The following is a 23,227-nucleotide window of genomic DNA, read 5'->3' as shown; positions in this document are numbered from 1 at the left end:
ATTGGTTAAAAGACGTACAAAAATCCGATAACTCATAGATCATTACAAACCCCATAACACTATATATGAATTGATAGGTGATTCCATGAGAAATATACATAGCGATAAATGATCATGATAATCATTAAATTATTATAATGAGCATCACAACACGAAAAAATGGGTCGGGAACCTGAAAAGTGGCCAAGAACCGAGAATTCAGGATGGTAAAGGGTGTAAGTATGGTTATAATGGTAATGAGGTGAATGAGGTGAATTAAGAGTGAATTGATGGTGAATTAAAGGGGTTTAGTAGGGTGATAGGAGGGAAACGAAAGGTAGTGATGAAACAGAGTGAGCTAAGATAATGGAAAGGGAATCAAGAGTGATGAAAATTGGAAATTTGGAGTAATAGAGCAAACCAAGTGTGATATGCAAGTAAAACCGAGATTACAGGTGAACCAAGCAGTAATAGGGTGAATAAAGAGTGAATCAAGCGTTAATTGAGAGTGTATCAATGGGTTAATGAGTGGGGGAGTGACTTGCAAAAATATATTTGTGATGTGAGGGTCCAAGTGAGAAGGGCTCAGCATTAAAAAAAGTGCTAAGTCACGATTCGAATTTGGTGAATCATAAGACGGTTTACTTGCAAAAAAACATGATGACTTGCAAAAACGACAGTAAATTGTGATTTCAGAGTGATGATGAGTCATGGTCCGACTTTGGTGAATGAAGGATGACTTTCAAAAGTTACGGCATAATATGCGATCAGAGTGACGATGACTCAGCAAAAGTAAGTGCTGAGTCACGGTCCGAGTTTGGGTGAAATAAGGACGACTTGCAAAATTGATTTTGCAAAATATGGGTTTGGAGTGAAGATGGCTCAGAAAAAAAGTTGTCGTCGTGTCACTGATTTAGTGGTACTCGGGCTTTCGCCTTCAAGTCGTCTTAATTGTACCATAAACGACCTACAAACTTTTTTAGGTTTATGTATATGCGGCGCCTTGCTATATAAAATGCGGTATATGCGGGTTATATTGCCACACCATTCTATCACTGAAGTTGCTCATACCTTGTCTTACATTCTTGACAAAATTATTCCTCGGAATTTTGATAATCACAGTCCAAAAACAAATGTCACAAAAAAAATCACCGACAGCGCATGCCTTTTGTGTTAGATCTTCTCGGACTGCCATATTAAAAGTGCGAAACAATAACAGACAACTGAAAATGACGTAATTTTGTTGGCGCGGCTGTGCCCAACCTCCGGGAACGGCCCACGCAGGAGGCCGCGTTTCTACCAGAAAGCTCGCCTTCATGCATAGCATTCGCCGCCAGCGTTTTCCGATAAACATTAGGGTTACATAAGCTGCAGGTGCCGGGAAGCGTGAGAAGCAGTCAGGGATCTTTGAATGCTATCGCGTTCCACTCTTAAAGGCGAAGCTTAAGCTTCCTCCAAGTTTTGTAGGCAAGCTGACTGCGCCTTGATCATGCGTCTCGGAGACGCGCTTGCTAAATAAATCGAAATCAGCACACTGAATGGGTGAAACGGGAGCGGAGCAGAGCGTAAACAACGCTCGGCTAAAACTCACTACTATTTCACTGGCAGCCGACTAACGACGACGGTTTCCCGTCTGTCGCCACTCGTATACTCAACTATGGCGGCGGGATATCGTCAATCTGCAATGTCTATACTCTGCCGATGATGCGCAGGCGACGTGGCTACCTTTAAGTGCCTCCTGGGCCTGGAATTCTCTGGCCGAGACCCCCAGGGTCGGCGGGTAATGGGCCTGACGCCGGGACTCGGTATGGCCACGGCCGTGGCTACGAGCCCGGAGTCGCTGTGGGAGGTGCCGGAGTCCTGGAGTCTCGAGGAGGCCTCGACGGTGCCCGTGGCTTACGCGACCGTCTACTACGCGCTCATCGTGAAGGGCGGCATGCGACCAGGAGAGTCGCTGTTGATTCACTCCGGCAGCGGAGGCGTGGGACAGGCAGCCATCGCCATCGCGCTGTCCATGGGATGTACCGTGTTCACTACCGTGGGTTAGTATCGAGCGATGGAGGAAGGAAAAAAAACGAAATTCCGAGAACATATATACGTGCAGAAATCTCGTTAAGCGATGATTGACAACTGGGTCGAGGCTAGCTCGGTGTAAAATCCGTATTCCCTACTCGAATACATGTGAAAAGCGGGTGTACTCTCGTTACTCAACCACTTAGTTGATTGAATAAAATTTTTTGTATTCAAACGAAGAAAAAAAAGCTGAATTGTCCCGACTGTAGAGAGCAGAAGGCTCTGCAAGATTTAACAAGAACTAGCCAAAATTTGGCATGTTACAGTGCGATTCAAGCACCAAGTTTACAAATCCACAACTCCGCGTCAAAAATTCAAATCACAATTCTGTATACTGATTTTGTTGGAGCACCCTAATCTCACAAATTATGTACATTAGCTTCATCGTCAGCATCATGAGCCTATTTTTATGTCCACTGCAGGACGAAGTACTCTCCCTGTGATCTCCAATTACCCCTGTCTTGCGCTCACTGATTCCAATTTCCAGCTGCAAATTTCCTAATTTCATCACCCCACCTAGTTTTCCGCCGTCCTCACTGCACTTTTCTCTTGGCATCCATTCTGTAACTTTAATGGTCCACCGGTTATCCATCCTACGCATTACCTGGCTTGCCCAGCTCCATCTTTTCCTCTTAATGTCAACTAGAATATCGGCTATCCCCGTTTTCTCTCTGATCCACACCGCTCTAGCTCTTCCTGTCTCTTAACGTTACGCCTAACATTTTTCGTTCCATCGCTCTTTGTGCGGTCCTTAACTTGTTCTCGAGCTTCTTTGTTGAGCTCTAAGTTCCTGCCCCATATGTTAGCATCGGTAGAATGCAATGATTGTACATTTTTCTTTTCAGCGACAGTGGTATGCTCCCAGTACGCATTTGGCAATGCCTGCCGTATGCACTCCAACACATTTTTATACTTCTCTAAATTTCCTTCTCATGATCAGGGTGCCTTGTCATTAATTGACCTAGATACACGTACACGTGTACAGACTCTGCAGGCTGACTGGCGATCCCGAATTCTTCTTTCCTTGCCAGGATGTTGAACGTCGTCTTTGTCTTCTGCATATTAATATTCAACCTCACTCGGTTAAGGCCCTCAATCATTTGTTGTAATTCTTGCCCTGTGTTACCGAACAGGACAATGTCATCTGCAAACTGGAGGTTGCTGAGATATTCGCCGTCGATCCTCACTCCTAAGCCTTCCCAGTCTAGGAGCTTGAATACTTCTTCTAAGCATGCAATGAATAGCATTGGAGAGCATATTAATCTATTAGTTTACATGGCTTGAAATGGTTACAATATTTAGGAGAGTTCTATGAAACTCCTACCCACCAACGATTGGGTTATGTTACAGCGGTGTGTAATTCACAAATTTTGTGCGCTTTAGTTACCTCCATTGATGCTACTTACAGAATTACGTACTTTTTATACCTCCTTTACCGAGTTGTAAACGCGGCGACAATGTTATTCCTAATTTTGCTATTTTCCAAAATGTTAGCACAGGGACTGATTAGTTAAATAAAAAAATATTCCTACCTGCAGTCCGCACATCCCCACTTTTTCAATGCAACAGATCTCATCTAGTTCGGTGGAATGAATACCGAGTAAAAGATAATCTCTGCTCCCACGTTTTCACAGGGAAAGCTTCCTAAATGTTAAGAGCGAACCCCTTACAGCCCGCAAGGATTTCCAGATGCAACCTAAAAGGATTAGTGACATCATATGTTTAATGATTTTGTTTGTTAAAATAATATATTCCGTAATCGCAACCATCCACCAAATTCGGGCCAGACTCAGAGCGTCCCATATAATTTGCGAAAATTGCGTTTTATAAACCAATTTCGGCTCAGTTTCCAAGCAGGTGCGCGCGTTAAGACGGGCTGACGCACAAGGTGGTCACGTGGGTGGGGAAAAACATCGCTTTTAACACTCGTTTCGTCCCTCTCCCTCGGTCGTTGCGCTGCTGCTACAACGGGAATTTTAAGAAATCCAAATACGGTAAACAAAAAAAAACTTGGAAATACGTGACGTCACACTGACCCACCGACACTATGGTTTGGGCAAGAAATTCGCGATTGGGAAGTGTGGGCTTCGTTTTCTACGCAGTCATTGCCACATTTGCGCGGGAGGAATGAAAATAAAGTTGCCAAAGAATACCTTGCCAGTCCTAACGGACTCGGCGTTTGGCTTTAGTGTCTTATTAAAAGTTGCTTACCGAGCCCAGTGACCTTCAGTCGGAGCTCAGCGTCCTGTTGCACGCATGCGCTCTTTTTAGCGCCCCAACCTTCGCTCTGGTTTTGTTTGCGCACGCATACGTACTTAGCTGCTTAAGAGTCGCTAAAGCGAAATACTAAATCAGTGTGCATCGATAAATTACTCTTTCAAAACTCTAGTTTAGTTATTTTGCGCTGAGGAATTGATTATTTGAAGAGAAATTGAAAAATCAAAGCTCTATTTATGGAACTTCGCGCCGAACCCCGCCAACAGGCAGGCCAATGTGACGTCACGAATTGCAAAGCATTTCTTTTCCCGTTTGATCACTTGTGACGTAATAAAAGTTGTTGAAGCTTGCCAAGTTCAGGGTTTGGTTCCTTTATATTGCAATGACATCTTTATGCATAAAGAATTACTATGCTTGTGCAGACGCCGCCACCATTGATGACGTCACAGCGCTTTGGTTCGGGACTTTCGTAGTCACGTCGCCACCAGTAATTTGTTTTTGCGTCTTTTTCTTCTTTTTTTTACCTTTAAATCCTCCGCTCACTGTAAGGGCACACCGCTCACTGTAAGGGCACACCGGCGACTCCCTGTGTTCGCGTGACTTAGATGGTCGAAAAGCGACCGCTTTTGGGTCAGTCGTTGGCTGCTCGCTTTTTTTTATTTTATTTTATTTTTATTTTATTTTTTTGTCCCAAGACCACGGTCGCAGACCTACTCAATCAAACAGCGCCGAAAGAACAGGACTTCTGTTCGCGCTGACGCTTTTTTTTTTGTTCGTTTACGTGATGATGGTATCTGCGGAAGACGTGAACCGCGCCAACCGCGAGACATTTTGGTGTGGCGGGGGGAATGTGGTGCTTGCCTGTGGGCACAATGGTAGCCGTGGTTCGCTTCTTGCTCGCCAGTCGCAGGTTGGTCGTGCGACCTCTGTCAATCTCCCGTGTGAATGTGCCCTGAGAGTTGCGTTTCTTTTTTTTGTGTGTGTATGTGTGAGTGTTATAGAAGGCTAGTTTACTAATACGACCCAATTTTCTTTTCTCTCGAGTGCCCCTTTAACCTTATCCCCGTTCTGCAACGCGTATTCAGGTTCCCGGGAGAAGCGGGAGTTCCTTCTGCGCCGCTTCCCGCAGCTTCAAGAGAGGAACATCGCAAACTCTCGCGACTTGTCCTTCGAGGATCACGTGTTGCGGGAAACCAAAGGCAGAGGTAAGTTGTGGTATTGCGTAAGAATTTCATGCTTGAGAAAGTGGCAGATGAAAGGGAAAGTGATAGAGTTTAGCCCGAGTAAGGTCAGACTGCCTACCCTGTCACACTGCAGAAGCAAATGCATGACTGATAACAAAAGGCGATTTCCGTGTCCTTCCGTCTGTCTGGGGCAGATGTCACTATGCTGCAAGACACGTTGTAGAAGAAGATAAACATGTTTGTAGCGGTTAATGAACCGCTTCGCGAAAGCCTTGCTTCACGTAGATTTCGACATGCACGTTGAACCTGCTAGTGGTTGTTTTTTTTTTTCGTAATGCTGGCCCAGTAGCATAAATTGTTGCATGTGTGTGCAAGGTTGTTTGCGCAGCACAGACAAATAGGTTTGCGAAGCTAAGGTACCGCGTGTCAAAGGTAATTATAGTCCGGTGGCCTTGTCTACTTCCGGGTGACCCACTGCTGTCTGGTGGTTCTGCCAAGCAGGCTCGAGGCCGTGGAGCAAGAGTTCAATGGTACCACGTCTCACGAGAGCTGGTGAGTGCATAATGAAATGTGGCCATGGTCTATCATACGATTCTGCGTGCTTGCATTTTTTTTTTTTCAGCTACGAAAGTTGCGGCACTCCGTTGAGCACATCAGCACTACGGTATTACCACAAGGCAATGATTTTTGTCTCACGTGCGTAGCGCATTTTAACGCGGCAGCGTTAAGGGCCCCGTGTCGCAGTACGACTTAACCACAACCTACAGGCGTGATAGCGTCGGATTGTAATTTGAATATACGAGAAAGCAGCCTGATAAGCAGCCAGGGGTCTTTGAATGCTATCGCGTTCCACTCTTAAAGGCGCAGCTTAAGCGTCCACCAATTCTGATGGTTACAAGTATGGCTTTTTGGGCTAGTTGGTTAGACACATCAGAGGTGGTCATAACGCTAGAGACACGGTCTTGTTCTCTCGTTCTTGTCCGTGTCTTCTAGCGCTATGACCACCTCTGATGCATTCCGATAGTGTTTCGCTGTACTTTGGTTCCAGGCAACATTGAGGGGAATGTTGAAAACTGATCTTTTCTAAATTTTGGACACGCGCGCGCCTCGGGGCCACAGCAAACAATTAATAAAATAATAAGAAAAGTGCTTGGGCCTTCACATTTTAATGTAACACCACTTATATTGCCCCTGGAAAAACGTCTTTCCAGCAATTCGTTTCTGTTTAAAAGTGAAGCCGACTTTAAGGGGATCAGTGTAAGCTTGGTCTTTGTAAGCTGGCTTTCCCTTGTTGAGTGTTGCAGTGGAGCCTACTCATAAAGAATAATGGGACGCGAACGGAGCCCGATAACGCTATCGCGTTGCACTTTTAAAGGCCAAGCTTAAGCGTCCTCCAATTTTCGTGATCGATCTGGCAACGACAGATAAATTCATAGCGCATCAGGGGAATTGTGGCGGCTTCGTTCAGTTTAAATTTTCTTTGGTACATAGAAACAGAAACAAGAGCAAAGGGCTGTGTGGCCTGGGAGAGACTCTTGCTCCTGTGGACGTTCAACGTGCAGATAGATCTACATTTAAAGGCCAACTTCAACAAAATTTTGCTTCCGCTATAATGTTAATAAATGCATGCGCATATTACTGAAGCAATTATTACAAAGCTGCCAGGCTGGTAATTCTCTAATTATAGTTTATGAGCACTTCAAACTAATGCCTAAGCAGACGATGCGCGCACCTGGTGGTTAGCCTGAATGACGCCACTGCCAACACGTCGCCTCCGAGGTTTCTTTAGCACACCGCGGGCAGCCGCTGGCACCCCCTGATCTCGGAGGTCATGCCGAAGTGCCACGCGCGTCACTTCCGGTGAGCATTAATGGCGGCGCTTTCCTTTTCTTCAACTTTAGGTACGAAAAAAATCCTCGCGAACCCATCTCAAAATGAGTGTCGACGTTAATGAGATTAGCATTAAAGCACTGTAGCGAAACGCCGTATTGCCAAGACCGAATATGTATGAAGCCGGGCTGCTCGCTTGCACTTCTTACGCCACACGCAGCGTCATCTAGTGGCGCGCCGCCGTAATGTCCGTGGGTGGCGCATGGTTAGATTCCGCCGAACAACGGAGAAATGTGAACTCATTTTGGCATTCTAGAGTGGCACATACAATGCGACACATACCTAGATACCAAAGTACAATCATTTTCTCGCAGCAGGCTTTAATACTGGTAATGTTAACGTATTCATTCTGCGGACATTTCGTGACACACCGTTGACATGCTCGTTGTCAAACAGATACAATTCACAAGAAAATACACATACCTCTGGCAAACGTGGAATGTACCACCAAATCAATCTCTATAAACCTAAACTCCGCAATGGAGATTTTTTTGCATAGCGTGTTCAATAAAGACTGAGACTGGTGCTGTGAAACTGTTATTCCTCAGAATTAATATTTGGCACTTTTATCCCTTCACTATACTTCCCAGTAAGTGAAATGCATGCGTCCCACCATTTCAAGCACGCCTAGGTGAAATGAGACGAGCCATCTTTTGACACCTGCTTAAAATTGTCCATATAAGCCGACTGTCTTTGTTTCACGTCAAAGCAATATAAATTTTTACCGTTCCCCAAGGCATCGCAGCAACCCACTTACCTGTTTTCCAGTCCAGCTGCGGCACCCTCGGACTTGCTTATGTACCGCAAGGTAAAAAGCGACATTGATTTGACATGAAACAAGGTGCAGTTAAGACATTAAAGGCGGTGTTAAAGTAGGTGTGAAACGGAGGCTTGACTCACGTTACCTAAGCTTCGTAGGAACAGCAGGACACTTCCATTTCACTTACTGGGGATCAGATAGAAATGGATAAAAGCGCCTATGAATTAAGTTCAGAAATAATCAATTCAGACCGTGAGTCTCCGTCTTTATTAAACAACCCTGGTGTGTACCAGGATCTTCTGTTTAATAGGTTCGGGCTCTATCACACGCCAACGCTTTTCTAACCAGGTGTGGACCTCGTGCTCAACTCGCTCGCCGGAGAGAAGCTGCAGGCCAGCGTGCGCTGCCTGGCGACCTACGGCCGCTTCCTGGAGATCGGCAAGTTCGACATGTCCAAGAACTCGCCGCTCGGAATGTCGGTGCTTCTCAAGAGCGCCGTCGTGTACGGCATTCTGTTGGAGTCGCTGTTCGGCGACAGCCCGCTCGCGGCGGAGGACAAGTGTCGCGTATGGCAATTGCTCGGCGAAGGCATCGCGTCGGGTGTGGTTCGACCGCTGGAAACCGCTCGTTTTGCAAGGGACCGGGCTGAGGAGGCATTCCGCTTCATGGCCTCGGGAAAGCACATTGGAAAGGTCGTGCTTGAGGTGAGCCCTGTTTATAAATAAATAGATAGATAGATAGATAGATAGATAGATAGATAGATAGATAGATAGATAGATAGATAGATAGATAGATAGATAGATAGATAGATAGATAGATAGATAGATATATAGATAGATAGATAGATAGATAGATAGATAGATAGATAGATAGATAGATAGATAGATAGATAGATAGATAGATAGATAGATAGATAGATAGATAGATAGATAGATAGATAGATAGATAGATAGATAGATAGATAGATAGATAGATAGATAGATAGATCTATGTCTACTTGTCCATATGTTTATGGACAAGTAGATATAGATGTATTCACAGATAGGCATACAGATGGATGGATGGACGGCCGGACGGGCGGATGGATGGGGAGATAGAAAGATGGATATATAGATACATAACTATTCTTGGCCTGTGTACATTTATTCATCCACTTCGACAACATTTTATCACCAGCAGACAAGGGCAAAAGGGGCGACGTAGACACCGCCTTAGAATGTTATCCAAGTTCGAATGCCAACACGCCCAGCACAGCAGTGCATTGGTTATGTCACGTCCGAAACAGCAGAAGGCGGCATCCTGTGAGCAATCAGAAAAATATTATAAAAAATCACCGCCCAAGCACTTCGTAGAGATGGTTAACCAGCGAAGCTGAAAAGTGCCGCTCCGGTGTTTGTCACTGGGTTTATCCCGACGGTTCATTAAAGTCTTTCTCAATTATTGGTTACGTCTTTGGGTTTCTTAATGAGGTTACACACACGTTCGGCTGCGACGGAGAGAACGACGTCACTGACGGTATGCCCGCAGTCCGCCGTTGTCGCATTGCCGCTTGCGATTCTTCAAAGTTAAATTGCTTGAAAATTAAATCTGTCCGTCAAGCAAGACAATTAATGAATGGCTCATAGCCCCTTGTGGAATGACTCATACCCCCGTAAACGCGGCCTCGCCATTACGACGACAGAAGAGACGTGAAATTGTACTTTTGAATGATGAGCGGCAACGGAGCCATCTGTGGAAGAAGACGACGACGCTCGAGCCATTGCTGATTATGATAGCTTCTGCGCACATCGTACGAACAGATTTTGGTTTGGCCTAGCCGTTATACAGCTTCGCTGCAAAAGAAACATTCGCACATTTGCTTGTAGGTGGAGCATTGAAAAGGACATCAGGGTTTAGCGTTACACTGTTGGGGGCTCTGATCAACGTGCCCGGAACCGGCTGGCTAAGATCTAAGGAGACACGTAGCTCGTCGCCACTCCGCAGCGCATGCGGTTTGCTGACTCACTGGCAAGGCTTCGAGACGACTCCTCCAGCCATGGTACAAACGAATGGGGGTTTCTTCCCGGTTATGTACAAAATGCGTGTTCAAATCAGCGGTTACGGCACTAGGGTGGCAATCGCACACTACGGCTGAAAGCTCCCTGGAAGCCCGCTCAGCCAGAAAGGTTCTTCCGAGCTAGGCTCGCCGAGCAAAGGGGGCTGCCTTGAGTTGCACAGGATTGAAGTAGAACAGTTGTACGCGTCACCGGTAGTTGTACGGCATTTAGTTCACCGCTTCACTAAAGCTTCACTTCTCACAGGTTCCATCGCGTGTTATGCAGCATTTAGTTTAACGCGTTGCTAGAGCATCGCTTGACTTAACTCGATCATGTGCATGAATACGAAAATATGCTTTTGATATTTAGTATCGCATTTTATTCATATTGGATGCCTTTTATTCAGTCCATCTAAATGAGAAGCAAGCCCTGCACTTATCTTTCTGTTTTCAATAGACTTTTTTTCTCAATAGCTGAGAGAATAAATCAAAAGTAAAGCGAAAAAATATGTAGGGTTGGTAAAAACGAGTGTTTGTGCCTTGCCACCAGTTCTCGGCAGGATATTGGAGAGAATGAATAAGTCAGAGCAAGTAGACGAGGACTTGGTGAACAGACGCACTAGGTTTATATTGCACACCGGAAGGACAAAGGTGTAATGTCACCCAAGTCGATTGGTTCTGCAAAAATTTCGAGCGCTGCCTAGAAAGAAAAATGCCCATGGCGGAGATTACGAAAGTGGGGCGAAGTAGAAAGAGAAGATTGACTAACTAAAAAACTAGAGGTGTCGGGCCGAGACACAGAATGGTTTCTGTTGTTGCTTGTAAGGTATATTAACTTTTCTTCTCCTTAACTAGAAGTCAGAAGAGTCTTCACTCCCTTAACCGTGTCCATCAAATATTTTTACTTCTCGGCCTATGACGCCCACGGCTTTTGCATTTTATTTTTACCATGTCACACCATTGTTTCCAATCATATTCCAGCGCCTTTTCCTCAACGTCATCGTCTAGAGTGCTTTGACTTATTGTGATAGACTTCACTCCCTGTCTGTCATATCTATCCAATCTTCGTTTCCTATCAGGTTCTCGTCTCCCTCTGTTGTAGTTCACGTTTAGTTAGTCTTTTTCACATGCTGCACGCAGCCCAAATAAGCTACAGCACGAGTGGTAAATGCTCCAAACATGGCGAACTTCGTAAACCACCAAGAAGCAGAATGACATGGCGACAAACTCAAAGAATGAAACACGTCACAAGTAAAGAAGAAAGAATTGAAGATCACTCAAATACCATTTGCAAACTTTTCTTAAGAGACGCATCAAGTTTCACAAAACTTAATGTTTCAATCTTGTGTGTTACGTCGATTAAAGAGAAGCACTATCTGTTGAATGATGTCCGTACGAAGGTGATAATGTTGGTAATGAGCTTTTGACCGTTCAGTGTCATCGTCGCTTTTTGATACGTTATGTGACACTACTGGGACGCTTATCAGAAATAACTAAAAAGTACAACCTACTTGTATATTTATTTCAACCAGACTCATGGTAAAATGACATTACGCTAGTGATCAACAAAAGTCGTCGCATACGGGATGTTACAGGCTCGAGCCAACGTTTCTTCATCGGGACCTGTCAGGAACATGGACAAAACAAGTCCCCTTTCGATGTTGGCTCCAGTCTGTGACATTCCTTGTTGGACAACTGCTGATGTCTTCAAATCTTCGTCGGTATACTTGTGAACCTCTTTCTAGTGTGGATTGCACAGGCGAATGAATAAATTAAATAGCCGCGAAAAAATTGAAGTTTCCGCTGATACACAATAGCTATGAGTATGCAAACCAACAGTTATGATATAATAATAATATAATGTCACATTTTACTCCGTAGCTTTCAGGTGCACTAGGCTGATCACGTGGTGTGGTTTACATTCAGCTGGTCGAAGTAGAGTGCTCGGAACACATTCGACTTGTTCATTTAGAGCCCTGTGTACGAGCGAGATATGAGTGCTTGGAGGCGCTCTACTCTCACTTTCGAGCTGGAAGCACGTCCGAGAGCCGACGGAATCTCGATCACCCGACTATTCCGATTGCTCTGAGAGCAGCCGAACGTTCGGCTGGGGCAAGCTTTCTCTCCGGATCCAATCAGGAGATGGCTAGTCATCGTTGCAAACCGAGTTGGAGCATGGTAGGAAACGTATGTATCTTCAGGAAAGATAACGAAATAAAAACGTTAAAGAGCGATCATATAGAGAATAGAGATTCCATGTGGCTGGCTGTCATAATGTGTCAGCGTACTCGTTCACAGCCGACTCCTATTTCCGTCACAGATCCGTCCGGAGGAGAGCCCACGAAAGACTTCACCAGCCTCTCCGCTCACCGTGAAGGTCACTTCTCGGACGTGCTTCTACGAGCACAAGTCCTACGTAATCACCGGTGGGCTCGGCGGCTGCGGGCTGGAGCTCGCCGACTGGATGGTGAACCGTGGCTGTCGCAAGCTCTTGCTCACGTCACGGTTCGGTGTGCAGACAGGATACCAGCGGCTGTGCCTTCGTAGAATGCGTCGCGCAGGGGCCAAAGTTCTTGTGAGCAAGGACGACGTTTCGACGATGCAGGGAACCCGGAATATCATCGAAGAGGCCGAGAGACTAGGTCCCGTTGGTGGCATTTTCAGCCTTGCAGTGGTAAGTGCGTACAAAGCATGAATGATCTTTGGTACATGTATAGAAAGGTGAGTGCATGTGAAAATTTGGTTCTTCAGATTTCGGTTCGTGGAGCGTACTTACTGATCAGGGGCAGATAAGTTCGCATGGTAACAAGGATAAACGCAGAGAGAAAGAGAGAGAGAGAGAAAGAACACAGGCACATTAAAGAGCAGCTCTCTTAGTGAACACTCCCGGACTTTGCTGACTGTGGCTGCTGCTGTGTGCTGCTGTTGCTGCCTTGACACACACGAGAGCACTTACATAATGAATTTATTTATATGTAGCATAGGGCACTCAACCCACACTTGTTCTCGGGGCCGAGTAGTTTCTATACGGAATTACGTAATGAAACAATAAGCAATACATGGATATCCTCATTGCAGCAAACATATGCCTTCAAGCTCATATCTAGCCACTTACGAGTACGCCTCGTACACGCCGTACGCCACTACTGTCTATAATGGATAGCATCCACGAGGCTGAAGAAGCAATGAAGAAAGCTCGTAATACCTTTGACCACTTATTTGAGCGTCTATAACATTGAAAAATGTTTCGCATGACATAGATAATCATCAAGGGTGGTTTCTGCCTTAATTCGTTCAGCATTTAATTATCTGCAACACGACAAGATTGGTTCACATAGGTTCAAGAAATTTGTGTTGCGTCTGCGTAGGTTTATTCAAGCACAAATGAAGTCATACGTGCGTATAAATATGTTGATATTTAAGAAATATATTTTAACAACATATATACATAGTCGCGAGTCAACGTAATTACTTTCTATAGCTGTGACGAATTTCATTAGAATGGGTGAGAGCAGGCACACTGAGCGGAAAATCCTGTCAAAGTTGGTAAAATTCCTAACGTAATCTTATGCATAATTAACTTACCCTTTGCGAAGACGTTCTCAATTGATAACAATTACATCTCGAAATTTTTGCGGGTTCTTGCGATTGCGCTTTCAGCCAGCACTGTTCTTAATGTCGCCTCACAGAGTTTGGCGTTTGCGAACGCGTCGCGCACCTTTCATGGCCACAGCAGCAGACCATTAGGCCTTCGCTGGACAGCACTGGAGCTACAGTTTTGAGTGCTACTGTTGTCGCCAGTGGGGGTGCAGCTTTTCTTTTTCTTTTCTTTTTAAGCGAAAGCTTTACTAACCTAGTCGAACCGAGTTTCGCAGTCACCAGCAATATTACCTTCATTTGACCGCAGCTGTGCCGTAGCCTAGCAAAGCATCACGTAACTCGCCGCGCCAAGCTCCGCGGAGAGCGCATGCGCTCTCCGCAGCTGGGTCGCTGCCTGACCACGTGACTCGCCGCAAGCCTGCCTAAGAGGAGCGCCGCGCTCGTGGGAGCTGAGCCATTATTGTTGAGAGCGAGGCCGGGTCTTCTCTGAGCTATAGTGCCTAGAATATATTGGCTAGTGTGCCGACCGCGGCCTTTCGGGTGGCACCGTTTGCAATGAATGTCAGCGGCTGCCGCTAGGAGCGCTGCAGTGCGGGTGTAACGTCGGTGATATATAGAATGGCAATGCAAGCCATAAAATTAGAACTGTCGAAGTGGGTGGAGGAAAACGGTGTATTGGGGGAACTACAGAATGGGTTCAGGCCAGGCAGACGCTTAGAAGACAATATGTTTGTACTAACTCAGTGCATAGAGATTTCAATAGCTCAGAAAAGACCTTTATGGATAGCATTTCTAGATATTAAAGGAGCTTATGACAACGTAGACAGGAAATTGTTGTGGGATATTCTTCAATACGAAGGCATAGATGACGATTTCGTGGAGCTGCTGAGGGAGATATATCGAGACAACCAAGTACAAGTGGCATGGGAAGGCCGAAAAGGAAATGAAATGGTGGGAATTCACCAAGGATTGAAGCAAGGATGCCCTCTGTCACCATTGTTGTTCACGCTTTACGTCAAGGGCATAGAAAGACGACTGGAAAACAGCGAATTAGGTTTTGATTTATCCTATATGCGTAATGGACAAATGGTGCAACAGAAGATCCCTGGACTGATGTACGCAGACGACATTGTGCTACTAGCGGACAATAAAAAAGATTTACAGATACTTGCGAATATCTGTGGGAACGCAGCGACAAATCTAGGCCTTAAGTTTAGCACAGAGAAATCAGGGATTATGATCTTTAATGAGCACACGAGTAACTTCGTGGTGTCAATTCAACAGCAAGTAATACCCATAGTGAAGCAATATAAGTACCTCGGCGTACACATAAACGAAGGAAAGAATTACTCAAGCAACCACCAAGATAATCTGAAAATAAAGGGGAAGCGGAATGCAGCATTAATGAAACACAGAGCACTGTGGGGCCACAATAAGTATGAGGTGGTGCGTGGAATCTGGAAAGGAGTAATGGTGCCAGCGCTAACATTCGCAAATGCCATTATATGCTTAAAATCGGATATATTGGCGGGTTTGGAAGTTAACCAAAGATCAGTAGGCCGGTTGGCTTTGGGAGCACACGGTAATACGACAAATGAGGCAGTGCATGGAGACATGGGTTGGGCCTCTTTTGAAGTCAGAGAAGCACAAAGCAAAATTAGTTTTGAAGAAAGGCTCAGGAACATTGATGAAAATAAATGGGCGGCTAAAGTGCACAAGTATCTCTACATGAAAAGCGTGGACACAGAATGGAGGAAGAGGTCAAGGAAGTTGGCAACCAAGTACAGGATAATCGAAACTGTAAATAGACAACCAGGGGTCATCAGAAAGAAAGTGAGAGAAATAGAGACCGTGAATTGGATGCAAAGAATGGAAACGAAAAGGACCATGGAGACTTACAAGAATGTGAAGAAAGAAATTATAAGGGAGAATCTGTAGAATAACACAAAGGGCAGTGCCTTGCTATTTGAAGCTCAAGCCAGTTGCCTAAGGACGAAAACATATCGGAACAAATATTCGGAATTAGATGAGACATGTGTATGCTGCAGTAAAGATCCAGAGACCACTCAGCACATCCTAATGGAATGCGACGGGATCCACCCAGCGAGAACCGTAGGTAACGTGCAACTCCCAGAAGCGCTTGGGTTTAAAGTGGAAGGAAACATAAACAGATCAGCCGTAGAGATCAGCAAGAGACGATTAGAGTACTGGTGGAAAAAAAGTAGGGAAAAGATGGATGCGACCTGATCTCTTAAAAATCATAGGCAGCGGTACAAGGTAAATTTTTGAAAAAGAAAAATAATGATAGGTATACAAAAATGCAAGATAAAGAACATGTATAGTATACCTGATTAAATCAAGCAGGCTAGGTGACTATTTGTCGCCGCCCCGTTTCAAAGGGGATGCCAATAAATCATCATCATCATCATCATCGTGCCGCGGCGCCACCCGCTCTTCATAGACCGCCGTGTTTTCACATAGGGCTGCTGCGCTTTTTGTATTTATAAAGCCGTAGGAGCAGTAAATTTCCCATGTGGGAAGGTAATTTCTAATTTAGGGTTTCTTTTGGCTATAACAAGGCTTATTTACTGCTTGCTGCCTGCGTTTGAACTTACGTACTAGCTAGCTCTGTTTCGAGTGTCGAACCTCCGGTGGTTCAATTCAGGCAAAGAAAGCCCTACATTCGTTTTCTAAGGCAGTCCAGCTCATTGTCACGTAGGATTTTTAAAGTATACATATTCGGCGACTTATTACTAATAGAGAATGAGAATGCTTAATTTATATGGACCAGTGAAACTGACTATATATACAGGATGTTTTTTTTAGACAATACATATTTTAATTTTTAAACGTAATCAATGAAGCTGACCTGATGTTTTCGCAGACGAGTTCATAACCGAGGCGGACATGAGCCTCGGAAGCCTAATTAGCAAAAATTTAATGATTACATTTTTTATTCGTGCCTTGGGGACCGTGTCTAAATGGCAAAGTAGGAGGCAGTGACATTTTCATCCACACGCATCTTTTTACGACCTGGAGAATCGTACCTAATTCGAGATATTCTAGATGTGTGCGGCGAAGTTCGAATGACGGCATACCGCGGCAAATCCTAACCCGACACAAGCCGCACATGCTTTTTGCCAGGCAAAGCTACTTTCTCGCGCTTGTCGTCACGGTGTTTCGGTCTGATACGACAGCGCGCGGTCACGGCGCGGTCGCCTTTTCTGTGCTTCAGCGGATTGCCTGAATTGACCTTTGAAGTTCGATGATAAATATCTCGAATTAAGTGCGGCTTTCAAGGTAAAAAAACTAAGGTGCGTTAAAATGTGAGTGCCTTCGATCATATTCTCCAGTTCAATAACTGTATAAAAAAGGTAATTATTAATTTTTGTTAATTTGTCCTCTGAACCTCACGTTATTAGCGGCAATGTATTTCCGCCTCGCCTCGGAACCCATCTACAAGACAACGTCATGTTCGCTGCTCTTATATAGCCTCTTTGTGTAAAATCTAGATTGTCTATAAAAACACCCTATATATGACTTCTCTTCGATGATGCTCGTATATGTGCTTCGCATGTTCATCATCATACGTCTTACAAACTCACCATTGTATCGCATGCCGTGATGCGACTTACGTCGTGCAACCAGAGCTGCTCTTTCAGGGCAAAATATTAACTTTTGCTTCACTTGCCAGAATTTTCCTATATGGAATTATACTCCTACTGATTGTTCGTTTTCGCTATACTTTCCTGCACTTTCGCTTTTCTGCAAAAGGAATTGTGTGGAAACTCCAGGCGAATTTCCACCGTCGCCGTGATGTTCCGTATATAAAATCCAAGTGCGATATAATATTGGAGCCGCACGCCGTATTATGTCTATAGGTGCGAGCGAAAGCTTGCGAGGGTGAGCTGAGAAGGATGGTTGCTTGATTAGTAGATGAGAACTATTTTGTACATGCAGAAAACGCGTACAATGTTCCCCGTACATTGTACGTGTTTTCATAAGATCTAACACACATTCTTCAGCGAGAACCATGCCTCTATAGTACTGCTCCTTTGAAGCAGGCTTTAATTAAACTGCGTCGATCATAAACAAGCTGGAACTGATAAGTACTTTCTTGATCAAGGATTACACGTACCTCATCACAAGTTGTGCGACCTGTTTTGTATTCTGTCATCATCACAGCACTCAGAACACTACCATTTTCCTTAAATAAAGGTGGCAAGTAAATTATTTTAAGTTATTCATTTCACCTTCTCAATAGGCATAAGCTAATGATTCCACAGGCCCAGATAGCACATTCATCTACGCGACTGGAATAGAGATTGAGATTTAATTTCATTTATTTATCTTGAAGACCCTCCGAGGGCGTATTGCAGTACAGGTGGCGACTTTCGCTAGTGGTTTGCGGACGTTGTGCACCATCATTTTGCAATTTTGCAATCCACCAGCGCTCGCGGCTTTGAAACTACAGCGTTGGGCGCACTCTTCTGATACAGAAGCTTTGCGGTGGACACCAGATCCTTCGATCGAAGTTCTCCGATACGGCGCTCTCAACAGCTGAGCCCAACAATTAAGCAGGCCACCGACTGGGTGCGCCTGCGCGACTTTGACGGGAATTCTTTCACATATTTATATATTTTGTCTCTTTTACTTTTCTGCTTTGAGATACAAGGTGTGTAGGATACTTATGAAATATCGTACGTATCGCATCGATTTCACACGCGATTTATTGCGGCGAAGATCGTTGAAAACGCCGGCCGTTCACGATGATAGTGAACGTGCGTTCGATGAAACGGCTTTTTAAATACTTTTCACCCACCACAGCAGTTGGCGTCAGCGTTTTGTCATTTCTTTTTATCCTTCGTTCCCCTTCTGGGAGCCGTGTGCTATCACATGGTGCAGTAAACACGAATACAAGCCCTTTGCTCGAGCAGTAATTACTCCAGCACAACCACGCAACGCTTCACTGTCGCTGTGGTTTCAACATTCTTTCACCGCCGTCACATAGTTCTACTCACATACACGGGAGCAGAACCACAAACTCACTCGAAGCTTTTATGACGCAAGAAGAAACACGCAACACTGTAATGAGACTGAAAACGCAAACACAGAAATCGACGCAACCACTGCGAAACTGCTCTAGCCAAGCAGACGACACGCGCAGTCGGCACCCACCTACACGACTGCGACCTCTGTCGGCCACCGTGGGCATTCATTGCAGATGGTGCCACGCTACTCCATTGAAAAGAGTGGGTGGTCGGCACACTAGCCAGTATATTCTAGGCACTATATCTGAGCGGATCGCGGGAGCGGAAGGCTTTGAGCCGTCATCGACAAGCGGCGTCTGACCACCCCGCGGATATCGCCCGGCGAACTGCTTCACTGGAGAGGGTCCGGAATGCCAAGCGCGCGAAGCTAGCGTCGAAGACTGAGGAAGAGCGAGCCGTTCGGCTCGCAAAACGCCGGAAGCGGAACCACAACCGTAGACAAAGGCAAGCTTTGGACGAAAAAAAAACTAAGCTTTCGCTTTGCACATCCAGGGTTAGCTGAGCTAAGCCGCAGCAATTTTTTAGTTTATAGCCTCCAAGAAGTAAGTATGTTTCTTTCGCGCAGCAGTTGCCCCGAACCTACTAGGGAAAAGCAGATCCAACTGCGGCCGAGACTATCGAGCACGAGGTCACAAGTTCGATTCCGGCCGCTGCGATTGGCCAAATTCCAAAGGGAGTAAAATTCATAAACGCTCGTCTCTTTGGGAACACGTCAAAAAAGAAGAAAAAAAAGCCAGAGGGTAAAATTAATTTGTGCTCCTCTCCTTATACGGCGTCTCTCCTAACCACGATTGTGCAGTTTCGGTACGTTTGACCTCACAATTAAAAATAGAGAGATAGCTGTCCGCACAAAATATTATTATTATTATTTCGACAGTGTTTATTTTGGCAGCGTTTATATCGACACTGCAAGTGCATTTCTCCCATGGCCGCGATGTTCCGCATAAAGTCCAAACACGATAACATCGTTGCCGCGTGCCGTACGCTCTATGTGCGAGTGAACGCTTGCGAGGGTCAGCCGACGAGTACGGCTCCATCGTGCGAGCGCGAGGGAGGAAGGCGGGGCGGGGCGGAAGCGCGCCGTCTTCTTTCGCGCGCGAGGCACAGGGAGGCTAGGGAGATGGGGGAGTGCGTCCTACTCCGGCGTTTGCTGCGTACGGCGCGGCCGCGCCAGCGCCGTATCTTCAAAGCGATCTGCAATGTGGATGAAGTACGCCGAGTGCCGGTAGCTTCGTATGCGCTGTGCTTTCGAAGTTTAGTTCGCGTTGAAGTGAGACAGCACGAAGGTCAATTCTCTCGCTGCTGCTGCAGCGCTTTCTCACTATAGCGTTTTGACCGCAACTTTCCGCGGTCATCCAGCGAGATGTGTTCATGTTTACCTATGTCCGCGTGGCACCGTGCTTGCCAATTTAGTTATTAAGCGAATGTTTACAACTTTATGCGGTCGACACAACTACTATCCTTACTTCGTATAGCTGTCTACTAATTTGCTATTGCAATTAATTCTTCGCCTTTGCGGCGAAACCGCGACTTTTTCAGGACGTGTCGCATACGTATTGTAACACTTCTTTTTGTACCTGTGCTGCAAGCATGAGTAATATATATATATATATATATATATATATATATATATAATTACTTCCGTAAAACAACTTCGAAGAATGACGGCTGTGTGTTTGCCCTCGTTGTCAGTTTGCCGTCATGTAGCGGATTAAATATTGTCATTGGCTTTTTTTTTTACTACGGTTCTTGTCGGACACATTTTTCAAGTGGCTGGATAGAAGCTTTACAAGTATGCAAGCCATGAAATAATTGATCTTCCGATCTTTGGTGTTCTCGTTGAGAGTTCTCGCCTAAAGTTTGCACATACTGTTACCTGGACAAAACATATTAAACAATTGAAAATTTCTACCTCGCTCATCACCTGCACTCTTTTGTTATTCTGAAGGTGCAAGAAATGTGATCAAGTTACGCCTGCAGTGCATGAATTCAAATCAAATTGCATAGCTTAACGGTCCAAAAAGGCAATGCATAGTTGGTTAAGGGGAACGCCGTATATTGTAGAAGAGTCCGGATTATTTCTGACCACCTGGGGGTATGTGATGGGCACGCACATCATGCCACACCAGTGCTTCTGCATTTCGCCCACGTCGAAATGAGGTAGTCACGGCTGGGGATCGTACCCCCGACCTCATACTTGGCTGCGCGATGCCATAGCGACTGAGCAACCGCGGCGGTATTTTCGATGGACAGAATTATTTGGCCCCTGAACAGGCTAGAGCATTCTCACTTCCTGCTTTCAGGTTCTTTGCGATGCGATTCTGGAAAATCAAACGCCCGAAGCATTCGACACCGTTTACAAGGCGAAGGGGGACGGCACCAGGCACCTGGACGAAGTGTCCCGCGAGTCGTGCCCCGAGCTGGACCACTTCGTCGCCTTCTCTTCCATTGCTTCGTGCCATGGCAACATTGGCCAGACTGGGTACGGCTACGCCAACGCCGTCGTGGACCGCGTTTGCGAGAGAAGAGCTGCTGATGGACTCCCCGGTGAGTGGTTGCTCTTGTCTCGGGCCTTGAATGGCACGATTTGCGGACCGACGAGCTATCTATTCACCAACTGTAGCTTTAACACGGGTTGCTTCTTTGGTGTAGATGCATGCAAACGATATTGTCCCTCAGGACATTCGTCCTGAGTGAGCTCAGGCAAAGCTTTCGCCTGTCGTGGAAACCTGACTAGATGACCGAGTAGACACGCTTGCCGCTTTCAATATCTTACGCAAAAAAGGAAGATAGGGGTATGTATGTTGCACGTATGAAATTATCTTTTATGGCCAAAGGATAATTAAGGATCATATGTCTGCCTTTTACAAGATGTCAGTTACCGTGTCAATTCAAATTGGATAAGGCGGCAGAGTGACACGTGTTGATTCGTGGAAGTGAGGAACAAAGCAGTGATAGCTTTCTTTCACGAATCCAGCATTTTGATAACAGGTAAAATCACAAAGTGTAGCTCAACCAAATGAAGGAAGCGATAGTGAAGCCAGAGAAAGCCAAGGGGAAATTATGTGGCATGTTTATTTTAATGCTGAAATAATAGTAAAAAATTGGAGGACGCTTAAGCTTCGCCTTTAAGAGTGGAACGCAAAAGCGTTATCTGTCCCCGTTCGCATCGTATTCTTCCTTGTGAGTAGGCTTCACTGCACGACAGAACGTGGGAAAGTCAGCTTACAAAAACCAAGCTTACACCGATCCCCTTAAACTTCACTTTTAAACAGAAACGAATTGCTGGAAAGACGTCTTTCCAGGGGCAATATAAGTGGTCTTAAATTAAAATGTGATGACCCAAGCACCATTTTTTCTTATTTTATTAACTGTTTGCTATTGCCCCGACGCACGCAGGTCTGGTAGAATTGTTTGAGTTTCCTCGTAGCAGAATTGGGTTTTCTCGTACATTCAAATTACAATCCGACGCCGATTGGTAAACAGTCCGACGGCGAATCCGACGCCGAATGGTAAAGTAGTACTTTACCATTTTTCTGACGGATTTCACTGTGGGAAATTCAATTTTTGTTCACCAAAAGCTTGCACCACGTGGAAGGCTTGCGCGCGGTCGGTTTGGTTGGATGATTTTCTCCGCCACCCGCGATCACACGCCGGTTGCCGACACCGGATTTTCTGCGACACGGGGACCTAAACGCTATCGCGTTAAAAAGAAATGAAAGTAGCCAAAAAAACTGTTCCTTGGCCTGTTGCCCGCTCTTAATCTCACGATGAACGTGATGCCGATGGTTAAAAGGATGTACGACATCCACCGTATTGACCATGAAGCGGCTCTGGCTAACACTCCCAGAGATAATCTTGTGCACATACACAACAAATACGCAAGAAAGTGAATGGAAGATGGTGCCGTGGTAGCCTAACTGGTAGAGTCATCGAGTACTCTACAATTACTAGAGGGAGCTCTGGAGCTGCGATCGTTCAGCCCCCATGGAAATAATGGGTAGCTCATGGATTTGTCTGATCTTCGTGCTTATGGATTCAGACGCTCCTATTGCTTTATTATACGCTTTATCTGGGCCTATATTGTACTCAATTTCAAAGCAATTTATACTTCTTTTAATGCAGAAGGTAATAAGATTTTGCAAGCACGCATAATCGCTGCTAATTGCAGTGGTTCCGCTTGTCCATGCACCCGTGGCATAATGGTTTCTATATCGGGCTTCTGTGCTTAAAGGTGCTGTGTTGGAATCCTGCCATCGGTCAATTTTTATAATGTTTACCTAATTGTGCTATAACGCAGTACTTTCTTAAAAAATGATCACTTTGCAAAGTCGCGAAGCCATCGAAAGCCAGAAGGACGACGTTTAGGCAAATCCACGTACTTACCCATCATTCGCATGCCGGCTGAACTGCCCTGCCTGCAGCTTCAGCTGTAGTC

At 45.4% G+C, this 23,227-nt stretch overlaps 1 protein-coding gene across 1 annotated transcript; it reads left to right on the top strand.

Moving 5' to 3' along the window:
- The first annotated feature begins 1,699 nt into the window (after window positions 1-1,699).
- On the top strand, window positions 1,700-21,482 carry LOC119454111 (fatty acid synthase-like). The gene is made up of 6 exons (XM_049667924.1): window positions 1,700-2,021; window positions 5,355-5,474; window positions 8,452-8,807; window positions 12,459-12,812; window positions 21,093-21,336; window positions 21,469-21,482. The coding sequence occupies exons 1-6, from the start codon at window positions 1,763-1,765 to the stop codon at window positions 21,480-21,482; spliced, it is 1,347 nt and encodes a 448-aa protein (XP_049523881.1). The 5' UTR covers window positions 1,700-1,762.
- Window positions 21,483-23,227: the final 1,745 nt, after the last annotated feature.

This window comes from Dermacentor silvarum, chromosome 5 (assembly GCF_013339745.2).
Source record: "Dermacentor silvarum isolate Dsil-2018 chromosome 5, BIME_Dsil_1.4, whole genome shotgun sequence".
In the NCBI taxonomy this organism is placed as follows: Eukaryota; Metazoa; Arthropoda; class Arachnida; order Ixodida; family Ixodidae; genus Dermacentor; species Dermacentor silvarum.
This window is presented reverse-complemented; position numbering and strand designations above follow the sequence as displayed.